This window comes from Triturus cristatus, chromosome 7, assembly GCF_964204655.1.
Source record: "Triturus cristatus chromosome 7, aTriCri1.1, whole genome shotgun sequence".
Lineage (NCBI taxonomy): Eukaryota > Metazoa > Chordata > Amphibia > Caudata > Salamandridae > Triturus > Triturus cristatus.
Window position 1 is genome coordinate 1,641,904,555 of NC_140590.1, and position 19,411 is coordinate 1,641,923,965.

Here is a 19,411-nt window from a genome sequence, read left to right on the forward strand (position 1 = left end):
GCTATATCAAACTGCATTAAATGCATACATTGTTTTGTTTAGTCAACATAATTAATCTTCTGTTCACAGCTCCAGTAACAAGTCCTACACAAGGCGATCAGGTGAGGGAGCAACGCCGGGACACCACCGCCTTTCTCCGAGGCAGAGAAGATATGCCTCGGAGAAACGCAGCCTCGTTTTCGGATTGGGGGGCGTGTTTTGCTGTTGTCTCCTCCCTGAGACTTCTCGCAAAAAACACGCCCCCCGATCCGAAAAGGACGGGGCTTGATCGGAGTGACGGGACCTCTTCTCCAATGGCTGGCCAGCATTTACTAGGCCAGCCAATGGAGAACAGGGAAGAAGAGGGGCGGGTTCAAGCCCCTCTTCACCCAAGTCATTATGTCTCGCGAGCGAGACTGCGCAAGCGCAGCCATCGCTAGCCGAGACCTAAAAAAGGGCCGCAAGGCAAGTGAAGAAGTAAACCTCCTTGAAGGACTCAAATGTTGTCATTCTCGATCACACTGCGCACAAGGGCTTGATGTGATATGCCATGTTAAAGTTACTGTAAACCAACATGGCACCCAGATGTCTTCCATGGGCAAGTATCGAAGAGATAACGAAAGTGCCAGTGCTGGAAGGATGCCTGTGCGCTAAATTGTGTTTGGTTTTATGCTTGACATAATGTAGACCACACACTTAATAGTCTCTTGGCGCTACAAACAACATCTATTATACTTAAACTTAGCATGTCGGTGGCTCTGTTCGCTTCACATGCAAGTCCTGCCTTCCTACCATATTAATAATCAAGCAAAATTGCTCAGTGCATAGACAATGAGTGTTCTGTCCTGCTGCGATGACGAGCAACATTTAACTGCCTTTCTGTCTCCTTGCTCCCTAGTGCCTGTAGAACTCACAGAGCAGGAATTAAGGTGAGCGACAGCCTTCTTCTTCGTTGTAAGACTGAGTTTTGGTGATTAATATCATGTTGATGCGCAAAAGAATGACCCAAGTGCAAACAGAAAGTAGGTTAAGTAATAATGGGCCTGAAACTATCAAAATATAAAATTATCAGACGAATGAGGCCGGATGGGGATGCCCTGGGATGCTAAGGTTGCTGGAGGGGAGTAAGCAGTATGACTGACATTGTTGTTCATTCACTTGCTGGAAGTCAGAGAGGAGGGTGAGGACTGGGTAAGTGCTGATTATATGTCCTCCGAAGTGGAAGTAGGAACTGGTTGGAAAATGCAGGCCTTGAACTGGACCTCCGTGGTTGGTAAATCAACATAAGAAAAACACACATATTGCTGCCTCTGGATCACGTCACAGTATCAGACAAAACATCTGCTGATAGTCCCCACCTGCAAGCACCGGCCCAAATAAAGCACTGGGAATACCTCTTTGTCAAGTGCCCTAATAAAAACTCTGACAGAGATTATGGGCCACATGTACAGCGCATTTTACTGGTCGCAAACGGCCCAGGGTAAAATGCACTTTCCTATGTACCAACCATATTTCTAGACACCCTCTGCTCCTCAGTATTACTCACACAAGTTCCTGCTTTCTCCCTTTGTCCTGTCTTTTCCGTCTTTCTCATTCCCCTTCTATTTTTTTCTTTCTCTCTTGCTCTGGGTCAAAGTTTGATGAAGAAAAATACACCCTAGTCCCCAAAAATGTCTGCTGATAGGCCCCTACTTGCAAGCACTGGCTCAAATTAAGCACTGGGAAAACTTCTTTGCCAATTGCCCTAATAAAAACGCTAACAGAGATTATGGGCCAGATGTACAGCGCATATTACAGATCGCAAGCAGCCCAGGGTAAAATGCATTTTCCTATGTACCAACCCTATTTTGTGAGTCAGTAACTTATTACCGACTCGCAAAGTAGGGTTTGCGAGTCGCTATTAGGAAGGGCCATGTAAAGGGCATCCCTTCCTAATAGCAAGTCGCACTGGTGTGTTTGAATGTAGTGGAACAGGGAATGCGTTCGCAAAACCATTGCAGATTACCACCAATTTAAAACTGGTGGTAAGCAGTTCGCAAATGGGAAGGGGTCCCCAAAAGACCCCTTCCCCTTTGTGAATGGGGTCGCCAACATTTATTCTGAGCCCAGCAGGCCACCATCCCTTTGAGTACCAGCCATTCCCAATGGGTTGCAAATTGTGACCTGACTCATGAATATTAATGAGGCAGGTTGCTTGTTTGGGAATCACATACAGTGTCTGAGACACCTTTGTAAATCAGGCTTTGCGACTCGCAAACTGCAAAACACAAAAAATCGCAATTTGAGAGTTGCAAAACCTGACTGTCATACATGTGGGCCTATATCCTTTAAGGAGTGGAACAAATGGGGGTAAGATTAAAAAGACGTGGGAGGGACAAAAAGGAGACAAATAAATTCAAATGCAGTCAAGTGTAAATCGATAAATTTAGGATAATATACATGGCTAGCACATATTCAAAGATAGTCCTGTAGACAATCAAGTTTTTGAGTGATTATTGATTAAATGTTATCAATATTTCCTAGAAGAGAGAAAAGGCAGTTAAGGAGGACAGGGGAATAATGGAGTGAAATATGGAGTATAATCGATGGAAACATACAGCACGATTTATAATTTGGTGGGCGGAGGTTTTTCTGTTTTTTTTAATTTATTTTTATTGAAGTTTCAGACAGAGATAAAACGTACAGCAGTACACTCCATGCCACAATACAATGCAAATCCTTTCTTTAATGCTTACTCGGATCACAAGTTTAATCAGTAGCATTGCAAAGTTTGTTTCTCTCTTCGGCAAAGCTAGGAGGAAAGGGGGCGGCTAGAACAGGGGGAAACAACCACACAGCAAGATAGGTACAGATGGCGATCATATAGTAGGGACACAACTAGAACCCTCATGAGAGGATGACATGAACTCAACATACAGCAAACCCAGGACCGACTAATAGGAGCTCTATATGCAACAGGATGAATCTACATCTAAGCAGCTTCCCTCGTGTCCGAAGCAGCGACTTCCACCTGCTTCCCAGTTAGTTCCTGTACTTAAAAACTTGGTGGCTGAGATTAAGTCCATCAGGGCAATGGAATAGATTATATTCTAGCCAAATTTAGAAATGACGCCAAGTCGGCATTCCTGTCAATGTTTTTTTTAATTTGACACACGGTCCCATCAATATGATGGAGCCATCCATCAGTTTTTTATTTTTTTTTTCAAAACAAAAATCCTGAGAGGGATTTTCTTTTTGCAAATAAAAAAAACAATGCCCCTCACCATGGGAGTCATCTCCCATAGCAGTGGGGGCATTTTTAGTTTTTTTAATGCCCCTTACCGCCGGTGTTTTCCTGGCGGTGACGGGCAGAAGACAAAATGCTATATGTGTGTCCATCTAAATTGAGCGGGCGAACATACACCATTTCTCCAATGGCTTTTACTCCTTCGGGCCATTGGAGAAGTTTAGCCATGGTGAAGACGGAGTCGTCTCCACAGTTGCCAAACTATAGTCCACTCGCATCTAAATTCGGCATCTATGAATCAGGGCCATAGTGTTTTGTTACCATTAATGTACTTAATGTACTTGATGAGGACTCACCTAAAACATTTCCATATGTGATGGCCATTTCTGAAAGAGGATAGACTTGTGTTAGGAAAGTCTAGAAACAAGCTATAATAACAATGCAAGGTCTCCATCAGAAGTCAGAGTGGGAGGGAGTAAATGGCTTTTACTAGGGAGAGTCTGGAAGAAAAGATAGGAGATACAATGCTAATGTCTTGCAACTTCCAGTGCAGACATATAACTGAGCTGGAGAAGTTGTCGGTCAGGTGCTTATGAGAAAGGACTTGTCAGCGGTGATTCAGAAGTAACAAAGATGTTCTTATTCGCAGAAAAGGTGGGAAATGGGCAGGACTTATGTGGGTAGTGAGAGCAGAATCGGTTACAGAAATAAAAACGCCTAATACATACACAAGAGGGTGATAAGTGTTAAGGCAAAGAAACAGAAACTAAGTAGAAACAATATTGATATAGCAGACAGAGAAATTTGTGGCCTAGATGGGCCTGGTGGTCCATACTTGCCAGCAATATCTATAGATGAATATTCCTTATGATCAAATTATCTTCTGTGGTGTCTGATAATGTCCTATTCAAATAATAGATTGAAAATATGGAGTTTTCATTATCACCCAACCAGGCTTCTCAGCACTCAAAGGTTGCAGGGTAGGAACTGGATGTGACTATCGTTTGTGCCACAAGGTTTAGCCCTATGGAGAAGCATCCAGTTCAATAAGATTTAGACACAACGTTTTTCAGAGACAAACAAAAAAAAGAAAAATGAAACTTACCCTTTGTTCTTTGCCGTTTCTTTGTTATATCATTTAGTGCAATATACAACGGAGCCCTGAATATTTTCAAAAAGAAAAAAAGCATAATTTACAATTCACCTCCACTTTCCATACCATAAATACACAATTTACTATGAAGCTCAAGTCCAAAAGGTGTAGATGACTAGACTACAATTTGCAAACAAAACAAATCACATCATTATGCTCGTCCATAGACTGACCACGTGTCTGCTACTAGTCTCAAATGCCCCTGAATTAAAACATGTATAAATTATTCATTGTGGACAAATGCTATGACTGGTAACGAGTTTCACAACATCTGCCACTCTAGGATACAACCAACTTGTGGCCTAGCTCTCAGCAGATGTTTCTGTGGCTCAGTATTCTCCTTGGCCAAAGTTCGGCTGTTACAAGCGCTCGGCTAGCATTAGCACTACAAAAAGCCAGTTAAAATGTCCCAATACACTAACGTTTCTGAGCATGGGCCTATACTCTACCCGTCTTTTGTATCGCTGTACAGTGCCCTATTTCTTGATGTAGGGTACTATGGTAGCAGACAGCCATTGTATACAAGTGTTAGAGTTCTGCATTTCAATGACCTATCAGAGGCATTGGTTTACTCGGAATTCTCTGATTATATGAGAGGCCAAACTGCCTCTATATAGTTGGAAGGTCTTGTGCTGCATTCTGTTACAGCCTGAAGCTGAAAACACTTAAGAATCAATTGATTGTGTGGTAGCAAGTTAAAAGAAATACTATGTCGGCCAGAAGAAAACATCTTTCAACATGGGGGAGGGGAGGGGTTTATGTACAATCTGCGCTCAGTCTCAACATTTTAATTTATGATCCTACTCAGTCCATAATAAATTGCTCACTTCGTTAAATGACGTGAGCCATTTCATAGGCGTTTAGCAAACTAGAGAGACCTGGTCGGAATTTAAAAGCATGGCCCACGGCTAAAATTAAAAAAATTGCATATGCTTTGAGAGTGGATTTCCAGCTGTCCCCACACTCTAAATGTGAACTGTTGTCAGCATGTGCAGTTTGTGTAAATGGGAAATGGCGTGGTGCACAATGCAGTGACCAGTCTTGTATTCCTTCCCCTCCAGCTGTCCGACCCCTGGATGTACCGGAGAGGGACATATCCGCGCAAAATACGCAAGGCACAGAAGGTATGACTGAGGGACAGGATATCACCCTACACTCCATACCTCACTTGTAGATAATGAACTCTGGGAAGTAGTGAAGAGCACCGATCTGCTGTGTGAAAGGTAGAGGCAGGCCATCAGACAGTCCTTCATTGGTAAACCATGGTCGATGTAGGGAGACCACCTGAAAGTAGGTACAGGAGGAATGGATAACTCATGCCCCAAAACTCACTCATAGATGATACTCTACGGTGGCTAGCCCATTGGCACAGAAAAGCAGATGGTCAACCCCAGACTTCTGCTTAACTCATAAATTATCTTTGGGGTGGCAATACAGGGCAGCGGAGGTTCTAGCTTTCACAACAGTGCCTATTGTAGGTACTTTAATGGTGCACGAACAGACTCGAGGTATGGAATGCCTTCACTACTACAGTAAAGGTGTTCCATACCTCACTTGCAACTCTCCACCTTCATTGGCTCTACTTTCTGAAGAGCAAAATGCTTCTCCTTCCTCATCAGGTTCCCTCTTCCCTCCCCCCAACAATGATTCCCTTTTGGGCTTTCCTTATTCATAGTCTATCCTCATTAACCGGAATTTTCTAATTTGCTCCTCATGGACTATCCTACCTCGCTCATCACCAATTTTCCCTTTATCTTGCCCCTCTTCCTCAAGACTTCTCCTTGATGGACTTCAAAAACGTGCTGATCACTTCCTTCTATTGCTCAATGACTATCCTCCCTTACTCGCAGACTCTCCTTGTTTACTATTCTTCACAAGTGCTCACCAGCCACTACATTGTTTAGCAACAACTCTACTCCATTGGTCAGCAATTCTCTGCCGTTTATTGCTCTTTAATGACCCCTCTAAGATTTAAAAATACTGTTCTTGCTCACAATGGTAAATATTCTGGCCCATTGGAAATTTTAAAATGTAACATAATGTCCCTTCGTATAATCTTTCAGGAAGATACAAAGGTTCTCATGGGTACAACAAAAACTTCTCTAGTCCAGTACCAATGTGGCTTGGTACTGATGATGCAGATCAGGGGAGGGTAACATTGCTTAGCACATTGCTCCCTTCCTCCCAGCCCAATACATTTTTAATGATATCGCTGCAAGAACAACTGTCACCTTTGTCAGGAACACTGTGGTGATAGGAGAATCCCTGAGCTTACCCTAGAGAAGGCAATGCTTTCATTCACTCATTCTATTCTCCGTAACTTACTGCCTGATTTAGAGTTTGGCGGACGGGTTACCCATCCACCGTATTACAAGTTCCATAGGATAAAATGGAATTGTAATACGGTGGGCGGGATCTCTGTTACATTTGTGATGGAGTAACCATGTCTGCCAAACTCTAAATCAGGTTCTTAGTGTTGATTTCCTTTCTCCTGGAGATATTTAGCTTTTCCTTGCACTGGTGTTAGACCATGACATTATTAGCTGTAGGTACTCCTTCTAGAGCAATCAGTGTGTTTCTGTTTTATGGTTTATGCTTTTAAAATCCTTTGTGGCAGCTTGCTGCGAATGGGGTATTCTTCATCTCGAGGCTGTCAATCCTTCCTAATGGAATTCTGCTTGTGCGGGGACCAGTACTTCTTGGCTTTGCAGTCTACCCCCCAAATCTTTGATGATGGCTCTACTCCCAATGAGGTGTTCAGCACCCCTCTATTATTGGGATTGCTCCTTGGAACTCATTTCTGATTGCTGTTTTCCCAGGGAGGTAGCTGGCATTTCCTCCTTTTTAGGCCTGATATTTACAACTGGCAAACGGTGAGATGCTCCGTATTACAAGGCTTGCGCACTTAAAAGCATACCTCTAATATATCTATAATATGGAGCAGTGTATCATAAGTAGAAGTAAGACGAAATGAGAACAATCACTTTTTGTTACCTTAATCAATTCACGGTTTCCTCAAAGCACCACCATTCCCTCAAAATTATAGAAATGAAACCGAGAAAGATATTGATTTCGCCCAAAATCAAACCTGCAGCAGGTGAGCAAATCAGAAGAAGAACGTCAGACCCAGATACCAAATTCCATGATTAGAGAAAGCATCAGAGCAGTGAAGTTGTCTGCAGCAACTGGCATTAGAACCGACATGGACAAATATACAAGTTACATTTGAGGGTCTGCTATTACAGTCTTTGCACTAGATTTGTTTTGTTGCAAACAGAGGCCCTATTTTGTCGCCGTGTGCAACATATTTTTATGGTTGCATGTTAAATGCAAACTTTTTTCACTTCTCGTGGGCTTGGCTTTCATGGAGGCCACCACATAAAAACATGAATAGAGACAAAAAAGGTAGTCTGAAGCAGACAAAGGGCATAGACAAAAGTGTAAAGGTTGGCACACATATTGGCTCAGTGCCCATCAAAACTATGACAGAAACATATAGAGAATTCAGATATTTATCTTTGTCTCAATGCTGTACTCTGCATTTTGAACAGACATATCATCTGTGTTCTCATGTAGCAACTGATCTACAATAGGCAATTTACAGAAGACAGGAAGAGCACGACTTGAAATCTGAAGAAGGCCTGCTTCTACCGTGTATGAGAATATTCATATTCTAACAAAAGCAGGGTATTTCCACCTAATGGGAAGAGGAGTGTGAGAGTTCCTTCCTACGTCTATTCCCAGTGTCTATTTTGCCATAATACAAAACACCCCTCCAATGTTTTCCATACACTTTCTTTTTTGTCCATCACACTTCTTCAGTGGCGGCTCCTCGAGGGAGTGCTGTGGGGCGGGGGAGGGGCAGGATGGGAGGTAGTAAACTCCGGCATACGGCCGAACGAAGTTGAGTAAATAAATAAATAAATAAATAAAATGAATTACATTGCGTGCTGCATTGCCGATTTGGCGTTACAGCGTGCACACTGTAATTCATTTTATTTATTTATTTACTCAACTCTGTTCGGGCGTATTCCGGAGTTTACTACCCCCACCCTGCACCACCCCCCCACCCCGCCCCACCGCCCTGCAGCACTCCCTCGAGGAGCCGCCACTGCACTCCTTCTTGATACTGCCCTCTATCGCTCTCTACTTGCGGTCTTACTCATTGGTTCCATGATTCACTGCCTCTCCCTCCTTGTAGGCCTCAATAATTTAGTTGAAGGCTTATATTTCTGTACTCCCAACCTGATCAGTGAGAAAAACCAAATATGATGTGTGAGCGGCTGAACCTGATCTCAACTACTGGTATTTACTCCAGGCAGCATTTCACTCAATCATTCATTTGAAAATCAGTTTGACCGTGCCACAAAATGGGCAGTCCTGCCCACTGCTTAATTGTGCCTGTTTGTATGGCAATACAAAGAATGCCTGGAATATTTCGGTCATGTAGATAGGGTGGGATTAGCACTTAGGGCAATCAGGCAGTGCACAACAGGCTGGTCTGAAAGGTCAGTATATTGGTCATTTTTGGCTGTTTTTGCGACCTGTTTTATGGTCTGCAGGGCTGTTTTTTCCTTAATGATTTCCTTAATATTGAAATAAACATTGCCTGTAGCAAGCTGAGATCCAAGCTTTCTTCCATACCTTGCAAAATACTTATACAGTGTCTTTACAAGGTCATAACTGCCCTGGTTTGCAGAAATGGGCCACTTTTTTAGCTTTCTAATTCACTAATGTGGGCTATTTTTATTTTGATGCCTGTGCCTAATTTTTGTCTCAGTCCAGCCCTCCTTGTAGGGACTTATTTGTGAAGTGAAGCTAGATTTCTATGCCATAATGAACCACAGCAACCACAACAATGAGGCATACTCATGTCATTTAGGATGACTCACTGAGTAAAACCAAAATAGATGGATGTAATCTTAAAATGAATAACAGCCACTTGAAATTACTCGACTGCTTTCTACTCCATTTGTTTTTGCTCACTGTGTTACTACAGGCAGGGATCAAATCTTGATCAGCATTTATTTACTCGTTGAACCATATAAATTCCCCTAATACACTCAGTGCTCCTTTAAAAAATAGACTTACATTGCTAAGGATGATAGTCCCTTCCATAAATAGAAGAGAGCATGCTTCTTGTCCGCCTGCAAATTCTGTAAAATCAATTTGGAATTTCAGGTTACAGCCACCAAGAGTTACTCATGACCAGCACAGTTTCCACCTGATGCTACCTTGCCTCTTTGCTTCTGCAAAAGTTTGTATCTTTGAGTCATAAATGTGCAGAAGATATTTTATTTCACAACTTATTAAGACATTCACAAAGCCTATGCCTAACTCGTACAATACGTTAAGTGTGTGCAAGCCTCAGACAGCCTCAGAAACATAAATGCTGACACATATAAGAAAGTCCAGCAGATTCATACGTTAGCCGTTGAAGGACATTACAAAACACTCAAGTGCACAAAGAGATAGATACACTCCAGGAAATGTAAACAGCAAATAGAAAATGATCCTTGTAGAATTTCATGACACAGAGGCTCAATTGACTAAAATATAGAGAAAATATCATATTGTAGGTGGGGGTTTAACCTTATGGATTCTTAACCAAGAAGGAATTCTGTTTAAAGTGTATGCCTGGTAATGAACATGTAGGCTTCTAGGAGGCATGTGTGACCTGAAAACTGTTGTTGTGCTGCCTGACACATTTCTTGCCTTCCAGTTTACAAAGCTGCCCTCTGGCGAGAAAAAGGAAACTCCAGGATACAGAGACTGAACATCAAGCCTCCAAGAGAAAGTCACACCCTCTCAAGCTGACTCTGGACGAAGGGTACAACGCAGACAGTGATGGCAGCCAGGACTTGGATGCAAAAGAAGAGTCTCTCAGCGAGGACTCAGATGCCACATGTGAGGAAGAAGATGAGCCAGAAGTACTGGAAAGACATAGAACACCAAGTCCGGTACCAGAAGAAGGTGGGAACTCTAGTAAAATACTATTATATTTATGCGGACACGTGGTATCTTATTCCAACATGAATACAACCCCTCAGTACCGCGTGCAGACGAGCTATAAATGGGTTAAACTACACATAACCCAGTGATTTTTATAGCAGAAGAACTTGCTTACAATTTAGAGTAACATTCTTGAATAGGATCACAATGCTATTTGAAGGTAATCACAGGAAAGCAAAATACAGTTCACAAACTGGTCTAATACACAATTTACAGACTTGATCCCAGAGTGCCCCATAACAATCTGAGTGTTGATAAAAAAGTAGCAAATAAGATTTTGAATCATTTAACATTTTTGAAAGGACATCAATGAAATTCCCAATCAAATGTTCTACAACTCTAAGACAAAACCCTTGACATAGAGTACCATTTATCGAGAGGTAGACATGTATGTTTGACATCACCAAAACAGAAAGTATAATGAAGCTAATGCATTTGCTAAAATATGATGCTCAATTCTCCTTTGTTGTTGCAGAGACCAGTCCAGCTAAATCACCATATGAACAAAATACATCCATCAATACTGCAATCACCCCAAAAGCCAGTTACAGCAGTTACAAAGAAATCATCGCTAACTCTCTTTTAAACCTTGGCCAAATAGCAGAAGAAACCCTAGCCACAGAAGGGTACCTGCCCGAAAGTGAACTGCAAGATTGTAAACCCGCCTCTAATGCAGTCCCACATTTAAATGAGGAGGTGGGAGAAGAAGTTGTTGAGGAATGTGAAAAAGAAATCATCATCCAAACCGAAGATGCTGAAGAGGTCATCGAGGTCGCAAGTGAGCAGAGCAGTGAGCCTGGCCTTGAGCCTCGCGAGGAGGTGGGCTGCGAGGAGGAATGCAAGCTGCAGGAAGCCATTGAGGACGATGATGATGACATTGATGATGAGGAGGATGAGGAGGAAGAGGAGGATGATGAGGTGGAGGAGGAAGAGGAGGATGAGGAGGAAGAAGATGCAAGGACTGACCTGATCTGTGAGGAAATGCCTCATGGTTCACAGGACCCTCAAAAAATCCATCATGAGGGGCAGCTCAGTCCCAAACCTGATTATGATGTTGTTGTGGAGGTGAGGTCAGATGATGACAAGGATGATGACACTCACTCTCAAAAGTCAGCAGTAACGGACGAGTCTGAAATGTATGACATGATGACCAGGGGGAACCTGGGCTTACTAGAGCAGGCAATTGCTTTGAAAGCCGAACAGGTTAAAGTGGTGAGGGAGCCAGGAAGATTGCCTGTGGAACACGTAAAGCACTACCAGGGAGATGACAAGCACAACCGAGCCATGGAAGCTATACGAAAAAACTACTACAGGAAAGGTATTTAAAAGAGGCTGTCTGTAAAGAGCATGCTTTGAACTATGTTTCATGTGTCAAATAAACTGAATTTCACCACTTATTAGTCATACAAAATACATGAACATTCCTCAGAGGCCGGAAGCTCTTTCATGCTGAAACTGGGTTCTATTTGTACCGAAGGGGGAATACAGCAGAAAAAGAGTTAGAGAATATTTGTTGGCTCAAAACCTTTAGATTAGTGAGATGCAGAAAGGCTCCTTTAAGAAAACCCAAAATACAGAATTATAACTTCTATGTGTACCAAACATTAGTCCCCGCTGTCACCCACAGTACTTCTTGCACTGTGTCTCCCTATATACATATGAAAGGGCAACTATCAAAAAACATGTCTAACCGCATAATCAGTGTAGTGTATTTCTCCCGGCCTCATGTTTCAAACAAACTCCTCACTCTGACCTGGCTTTCGTTTCTTAGGTCACCAGAGTGATATTGTGGCTTTCATTTTATTTAAATACATACGTAAGCGAGGTCTCATCAGGAAAAAGGCTCCAGAACGAAAACTCATTTTAGCCTATGTTTATATTTTGGCTCACAGTATCGCATTTGCTTTGCCCACAGTTCACATTATAAAATGTTTTTACTCATAGGTTTTATTAGAACCTTTGCATTCCAGTTGATATCATTATGAATTTTGTCCAATTCATCAGCCTAATTGCATAGTTTTTTGTGGTTCTCATTACCAACCTTCTCGTGCATGTGAATCTAACTGCCACCATGTTCCATTGGTGGGTTTCCCTACAACCTTTGTCATGCTGACGCATCTCTTTAGAACCTTTGTCATGCTTACTGAAACGTTTCAGATAGTAGGAAGTCCTTGGATATAGCAGTTCTTTTTGTCTCTCAGTACGTACGTATAAGTTTCCCTAAACACATAATAATAATGTGTAAGCCTTAAGAAAGTGTAAAGACAAAGCAAAATGTACTGGCTTTGCAAATGTGTTTTTTTTATGCTGACAGTTTCTTTGTTCTCAAACCCTAAACTCCACCCTCCTTTCCTCTTAGATCCATCAAGACCTGAGAAACGGGAGATCAAGTGCCCTACTCCAGGCTGTGACGGCACTGGCCACGTCACTGGGTTGTACCCTCATCACCGCAGTCTGTCTGGATGCCCACACAAGGATAGGATACCTCCTGAAAGTGAGTAGGCTATGCTGAGTTTTAGAGGCTGTCCAGTAAAGAGGGTACAATCCAGAAAGTGGAAGCAACAGACACTCTACTATGCTCAGTTCCTTGCATGGAATATTAACGCTGGTGTTATACATGTAGTGAAAAATCTATTATGTATTCCAAGCACACAGTACATTAACATGAATGCGTTGGATGCTTTAAAACATTTCACACTATTGTATTGTGGTATTTCGAAATGGCTTAATGAAGGCTTGGTATAAAAATAACCATACATTTCCATTTTGCCAAAGTTTCGAATAAAAGTTGCAAATATTCTCATGAAAGCTTAGACTTTTTAATGTAAGACACCTAAAATCTCATTCATTGGTAGGAAGTCTCACAGTACAGCAATCTTACACTTGACATTTTCGATCCGCCAGATAAATTTTGTTAAAGTCTCTCAACCTGTGATTCTGGGCAAATCACTTAATCTCCCCCTGCCTAACAAAAATGAATGTGTCCGTCTGTAATGAAACTGGTGCTCATGTAAAGCGCTCTGATACCTGATATCTTCGGGTCAAGTTTGCGCTATATACAACTGCAAACAAAAGAAAAAAAAAAGGATTTCAATGTTGTTGGTAATAAATCATCTTTTGGTCCAAAACCTGGAATGCTGTAAACTTTACTCTTTTGTACTTTGAAAACAACTATGATATCTTAAAAGCATTTTATCGCATCCCACTTAAAACATTTACATACTTGCGCAAAATGCCGGATTTGTTGATGTTCCCACTATTTTTACTATCTCTGGCATAAAATAAATGTCTGTGCCAGTAAAATCCTGGCTAAGTGATAACTATATGTACATTGATAGCCAGACATCTCAAATACGGGTCCTGGATAGCTGTAGGTAATGTTAAAATGACATACATGCAAACATTTTAAAACTAGGAAAAGGGAGATTTTTAAAAAAAAAATTGTGGCCTTAATTTTCTCCATTCACGTACATTAAATAAATAAAGCTATTTTTGGCATAAAAGTCGAGAGCCTTCTGTTTGAATCAGGCATGTTGGAATGTATCAAAGAAAGACACAAACAGATCACCATACACTTTTCTGTAGTCAAAACAAAGCATACAACTGCTAACATAACAATCTGGGTGAGTTTTTAGTGAAAAGCAAATGTCCCTTTTAGTACAGACACCGCAAGTACAGATTGGTTGAAAGTTTTTTCCAGTGCCCTCTGCTTGTATTCAAAGTTCGGAGAGTGTGTGACGGCCGTTTTGTCATTTGTCGGGGTGCTGGAACTATTTTCAGCAGCTCCTCCGCAGCAGGGAGTGGAGAGGCCTGCTCCCCCGGGAATCGCTGCCCGTTCTTGGGACGGGGCCCTCGTGTGGAGGAAAGGCCTGTGCGCAGCTTTCATACCCGCCCTTCTCCTTGGTGGTCGGTGTCCACGCTCTGGTGAGGGCCGAAGCACCCGACGGACCTGACTGTCCGACCGACGCGGGGGCTATCGGCGCGAAGGCCCTGGCCGAGTCCCGGGGAGAGAGGCCTATACCAGCATCCGACCCCCGGGCCTGCGCGCCCGCTTGCCGCCGTGCCCACCCTCAGCAGTTTAGGCCTCACTAGCGAGGCATCGTTCACACGGAGCGAAAATTTTACCTCTGGCTGCCCTTGGCCTCCTTGTCTCTGGGAGACGGTTGTTGTTGTGCCAGCCCGCGGGAGAACGGGAGAAGGCTGCCGCTCCTGCGTGACACGGGAGCGGCCTGTTCCCGGGCCCTGTCACCGAGGAGACGCGGCCTACTCGCCTGACAGACCCCTGGCTTCGAGGGGGTCGCGTGACGGGCTATGTCCCTGAAGATAGAGTGGGCCTGCTCACCAGACACACCCCCGGCTTTGAGGGGGTCGCGTGAAGGGGTGCCACCTTTCCCAGGGAAAAAGACCAGCCATCTGCCCACTTTTAAAAACACGCACCTGTCATTCATTTTTAACAGGCCCTTTTTTGTCCTATGTTTACTTTAATGATCAGTCAGGGATTATTAGAACACATTTTAAAGTGTTCTTGCATTTACTGGGTTAACTGTGTACTGATTCGGGAGGGGGGGGGGGCAGCTTTAGATGATTTTCTAATTTTTGTACTGACAGGGATATTAATATACTCGTCATGTCAGCATAAAGCCAGCCAGGTGGCAACCCTAGCTAGTCACTAATTTATCTGACGACGAATTAGATTATCTGACAACGAACATTGCGAAAGGAAGGTGCTTCACCAGTTTTATTTATTTTAAGTTACATAGTCTTGTTGCCGAATTTGAGGTAATGTGGACTTGAACTTAATTAAAGCATAAACACAAATGCCAATAGACCCGAATCAGGCGGGAGACTCCACATTTATTTATACCAAAATTAGCTTTATTTTCCCCGTCTACCACCTGTCATTTTGCCTCTGCTTTATTAAATGTAATGGGTAAAATACATTCCCCCAATCTTTTTTCCAAAATCTCCCAATTTCCTGTTTTAAAATGTTGGCATGTATTCATAACTCCTTTTACATGCCAGTGACAACTCTTTACCTGGAAATCTGCCTGCTTAGTTCTTTGACAGAGCTCAATGTAGCTTTGGAGAGGGTTGGGCCTCCTCGTATTTCATAGCTATTATTTTTTATGGCAAGGTTGGTGCAAAGTTTTGAAAAATCAGCAAAACCCAATTTATTTTCCCCATTTGAAAAATGATCTTAGAACGTCAAATAAACAAGAAATCACCTCAAAAGTATTTGCAAGTTATCAAGCCAATTTCTAAATGATTACGAAAGTAAAGAGGCAGAAATGTAATGTTAAAGAAATGAATGTAGACGATTTTTCAAAAAATCGTACTCAAGTCTTTCTAAATCTTCAAACATAAACACATGGCCCATACTGTTCTTTGAGAAAAAAGGCAATCTAATCTGGAATTGGAATCATACCTAAGTCACAGATAAGGCTGTGGCTAGAGGCCAATTAGCATGCCTGTTCCTGTGCTCGGAAGGAAAACCTGTTATGTAACAGGGCAGGACAGGCCTTTTCTTGTGGTACGTCCCTAGGCCCCAGAGAGAACCCTATGCGGTTTACCTCTCCCTGACTCCTGAACAGGGGCCTCTTTCCGTGAGTAGTACCCAGCAATAGAACATCATTTTTTTCAGCGACTAGTTGGTCATTACTATAATACAAATTGTTGAGGCCCTGGTGGTCCCCTGAGGTTCTAGCTTGCCCTAAGTTTTACTAGCGCTTGTGCCTTGTCCTGTTAGTGTCTGTTTCCTAGGGGTTAGGGCTGCTGACTGGAGCGAGGGTGCACCCCTGGATGACATGGCTGTATATCGCACCCATTAGAAGCAACATTTAACCGATCGTCCAGGGTATCTTAAGGTATTTTGCTACATTAAGCAAAGAATACTTTTTGCACCCCCTTTTTTCCTGGGTGCCTTTCCAACCTAGTTCAAACACTGCAGACCTACATGATGCTAGTACTACTCAGCATGTGGCACAAAAGGCAAGCCACTGTAAAACGTTAATTGAATCCTCCCTACTAGTCTTTTCTATTTGTAAATAGGATTAATTGTATTACCATACAAGGGTAATCAGATTGAGCTCTCTGTAATTCCCGACATACCTGTGCCTCTGCCTTAGCAAATCTGACTTGCAAATAGAACTGTCGGGCTGGTTCTGTCCCAACCTTACCAGCCTTTCAAAGGAATCGGTCTGTCTGAAAATATCCAGATTTATCGAGAGGTCAACCAGGCCCTTGTGGTATGGCTTCTCTTTCTTGATCAGGAGGACCACTGGTAGACTTGGAGGAATCCCTCGAGTTCATACCGATTGTGGCCCTTGGAAAGAATGAGGGCTCCTCTGATAGAAACAATGGCGTCATCGGTAGGTAGCCTGCTAGCTAAGTCCAGTGAGTTCACAAGCGATACCGAAGAGTGCTCTAAACCTACACCCAAGTGCTCCAACCTGGATCATTAGCAGCAGAGAACGTGCTTGCAACCTCTTTGGTATGTACGGCATGTATTAGGTAGTGAACGAAAGGCCTTATGTTGCTTCCACGACCAGAGAGCGGATGTGCCTAGCATACAAACTGAATGCAATATTGTGTACTTATGGTAATGGAGCAATAGGAGGAGAAAAATGGCCTTATCTGTCATTTTCAAAGGTTGCAGTCCAACAAATAAAGGCAGCGCTACAGGAGATGAGAAGAGAGAGAGAACTGCTATCTACAGGCCTTCAAAGAGGGGGAATGAAAAAGACAGATAATTTGTAAAAGCTACCGATTGAGTTAGCTCCGCAAGTTTCAGTAATTCTGGCGATTACAATTAAAAATGGTGACGGAAGAAAGGAATAGTATATGTTGTGTTGATAAAGAGAGGATAAAAAACTGAAATTGGCTTAGATAACTATATATGAACAAGCAGCATGAACACAACTGTGTTGGCAATGCAGGCAACCAATCCAATGTTTGCAGAACTGTATTTGCAGGGTCAGGAGATTTTAGAGGCCGGGAAATTAATGTAAAAGCATGCTCATGAGAAGTGTAATGGAAAATTTTCTGATTTGTGGAGGAAGTTCTAACTCTGTTGGGGAATCTCTGGCGGAATTTCTTCCACGCTAGGGATAGTATGGTGGATGACATTTCGTTTATGGAGTCTCCTCTGGATTTCGTAACAACTCTAGGTATTGTGTGCTAGCCTAATAATACCTCAGTTCTGTAGAATTCTATAAACATCTGCTACCGTGGTTATTTGATATGTGATTATTTTTTCCTGGTGGAACAGTTATTTTCTTTATTGCATTCCAATGGGAGTTCTGAGCATCTCTCTGATGTCCTGTCCAAATTTCTGGGATTGGAAATGTCACTGTGCAGTTCGTATGTGTGAGAACATCTGAGTTTTAACCTTGTCTTATTTGATATTCACTCTGTACAGTCTTGGCCATGCATGAAAATGTGCTAAAGTGCCCAACACGGGGATGCACGGGACAAGGACACGTGAACAGTAATCGCAACACGCATAGAAGGTACGGTATTTGAAAAAAGGCCATTACTTCTGTCAGTATATCATATACACTTTTCGCGTTTCTTTCTCATTACTATAGATTTAACTCAACCTGTAAAACAAAACAAAAGGAAAAGGCAAAAAAGGTTTTCTGGTTCTTTGACCACTGCAGGGTACATTGAGTAATACATGTGTTAGATGCGTTATTTGTGTCCCTCAAATACCACGTTACTGTGAAAGGTGAGCGAGCTTGTAGTTTGTCACATGTACACGTATGTTATATCTCACTCCTGATCCAAGGGTGTAAAGCAGCTAAAGAACATAGCTGAGTAGGAGGTGTGACAATCTTCAGCTATCCCGAAGTGCTTTTAGGACTTTACTAGCCATCCTCTGGGCGTTTGTAGTCACTAGCACTGATGGAAATGTCAGCTGACTAGACGTGGCTTGTGCTGGACATATAGAGCTGCAGTGAATAAAATTCTAGGCACATCTTGGAACTTTTTAAATGTGTCTGTTAATTTCAGTTATTGCTTAACCCGAATACCTTGATCTTCTCTTAATATTTCTGCTAAAGACACATAATGTAGTAAACAAACCCCAGCCACTGTAACGCAATCAAGTAGAAACCACCTGCATCTGGTAAACTGGAATTTCCACCAGAGCAGTTGCTTTGCTTTATCCACAAATAAAGGTTAACACGTGGCTGATGGGGGCAGGAAACCTTGCAGGAGGTTGCTAGGGAGGCGCAGTAGGGCCCAGATTAAGGTTCAGGATTATGGCAATGGAGAGTTTATTTCACAGTTCCCACTTGGGTTGATGTTTCACTTGTCTGCAGAATCTAATGATTGTCCTCCTGGACCCAGGTTTCTCTCCTTTAACTCTGCTCTTATTCCTTGCAGCTTATCGGGGTGTCCTATTGCAGCTGCTGAAAAACTAGCCAAATCCCACGAGAAGCAGCCGACACAGCCAGGAGATCTGACGAAGAGTAGCTCCAACTCGGACCGAATACTCAGGTGTGGCAGCTGCAGGTCGCTTGCACAAAGATTGGGAATTCAACAAACCTTGGCAATTGACCCACTGCCTAAGGCTTTTTAATGGCCACCTAAGTGAGCTGTTCGTCTGTTAGTCTTCTTGAATACTTTGTGTTCCAACAGGTGGCAGTTTGAAATAAGAACGTGTAGTTCAGTCACATTAATTCGCCACAGGCTACATTTACAAAACTGAATTCCCTTTCACTTGTTCTGGAAGACTGAACACCAATTCATGCTTGGCTGAAAAGCTGCTCTGTTGTACCTACCCACAAGAGTAATGCTTCCAAAGATGTGCTACCTGTGTGTTATTATCTCTCTGCCTTGTTGTCAGTGGTGTGGCAAACCGAATCTTACAGTAGTGATGGTGTTAAGCTAAGGTACAACCTAACAGCCACATACAGCACTAGCAGCAAGTGGATACCATATGGTAGAGGTTGTCTTTACAAGCATCAAGTATGGCCACACATTGAGAGATTAATTGTGAAAAAATCTCTATCCCAGCTCTGCTCACTTACTTACTGCTC

The 19,411-nt window shown here is 42.7% G+C and overlaps 1 protein-coding gene across 5 annotated transcripts in view; it reads left to right on the top strand.

Annotated features, from left to right (window-relative positions):
* The window catches only part of MYT1 (myelin transcription factor 1), a 133,338-nt gene that overhangs the window by 74,735 nt on the left and 39,192 nt on the right, over positions 1-19,411 (top strand). For 4 of the 5 annotated variants that reach the window (XM_085619670.1, XM_085619672.1, XM_085619673.1 and 1 more), the window contains exons 4-10: positions 878-908; positions 5,420-5,482; positions 10,081-10,331; positions 10,846-11,688; positions 12,730-12,864; positions 17,788-17,878; positions 18,756-18,869. In XM_085619670.1, coding sequence (XP_085475796.1) covers positions 878-908; positions 5,420-5,482; positions 10,081-10,331; positions 10,846-11,688; positions 12,730-12,864; positions 17,788-17,878; positions 18,756-18,869 — 1,528 coding nt within the window. The remainder of the gene's footprint in view (positions 1-877; positions 909-5,419; positions 5,483-10,080; positions 10,332-10,845; positions 11,689-12,729; positions 12,865-17,787; positions 17,879-18,755; positions 18,870-19,411) is intronic. The other variant, XM_085619671.1, reaches the window with a different exon arrangement.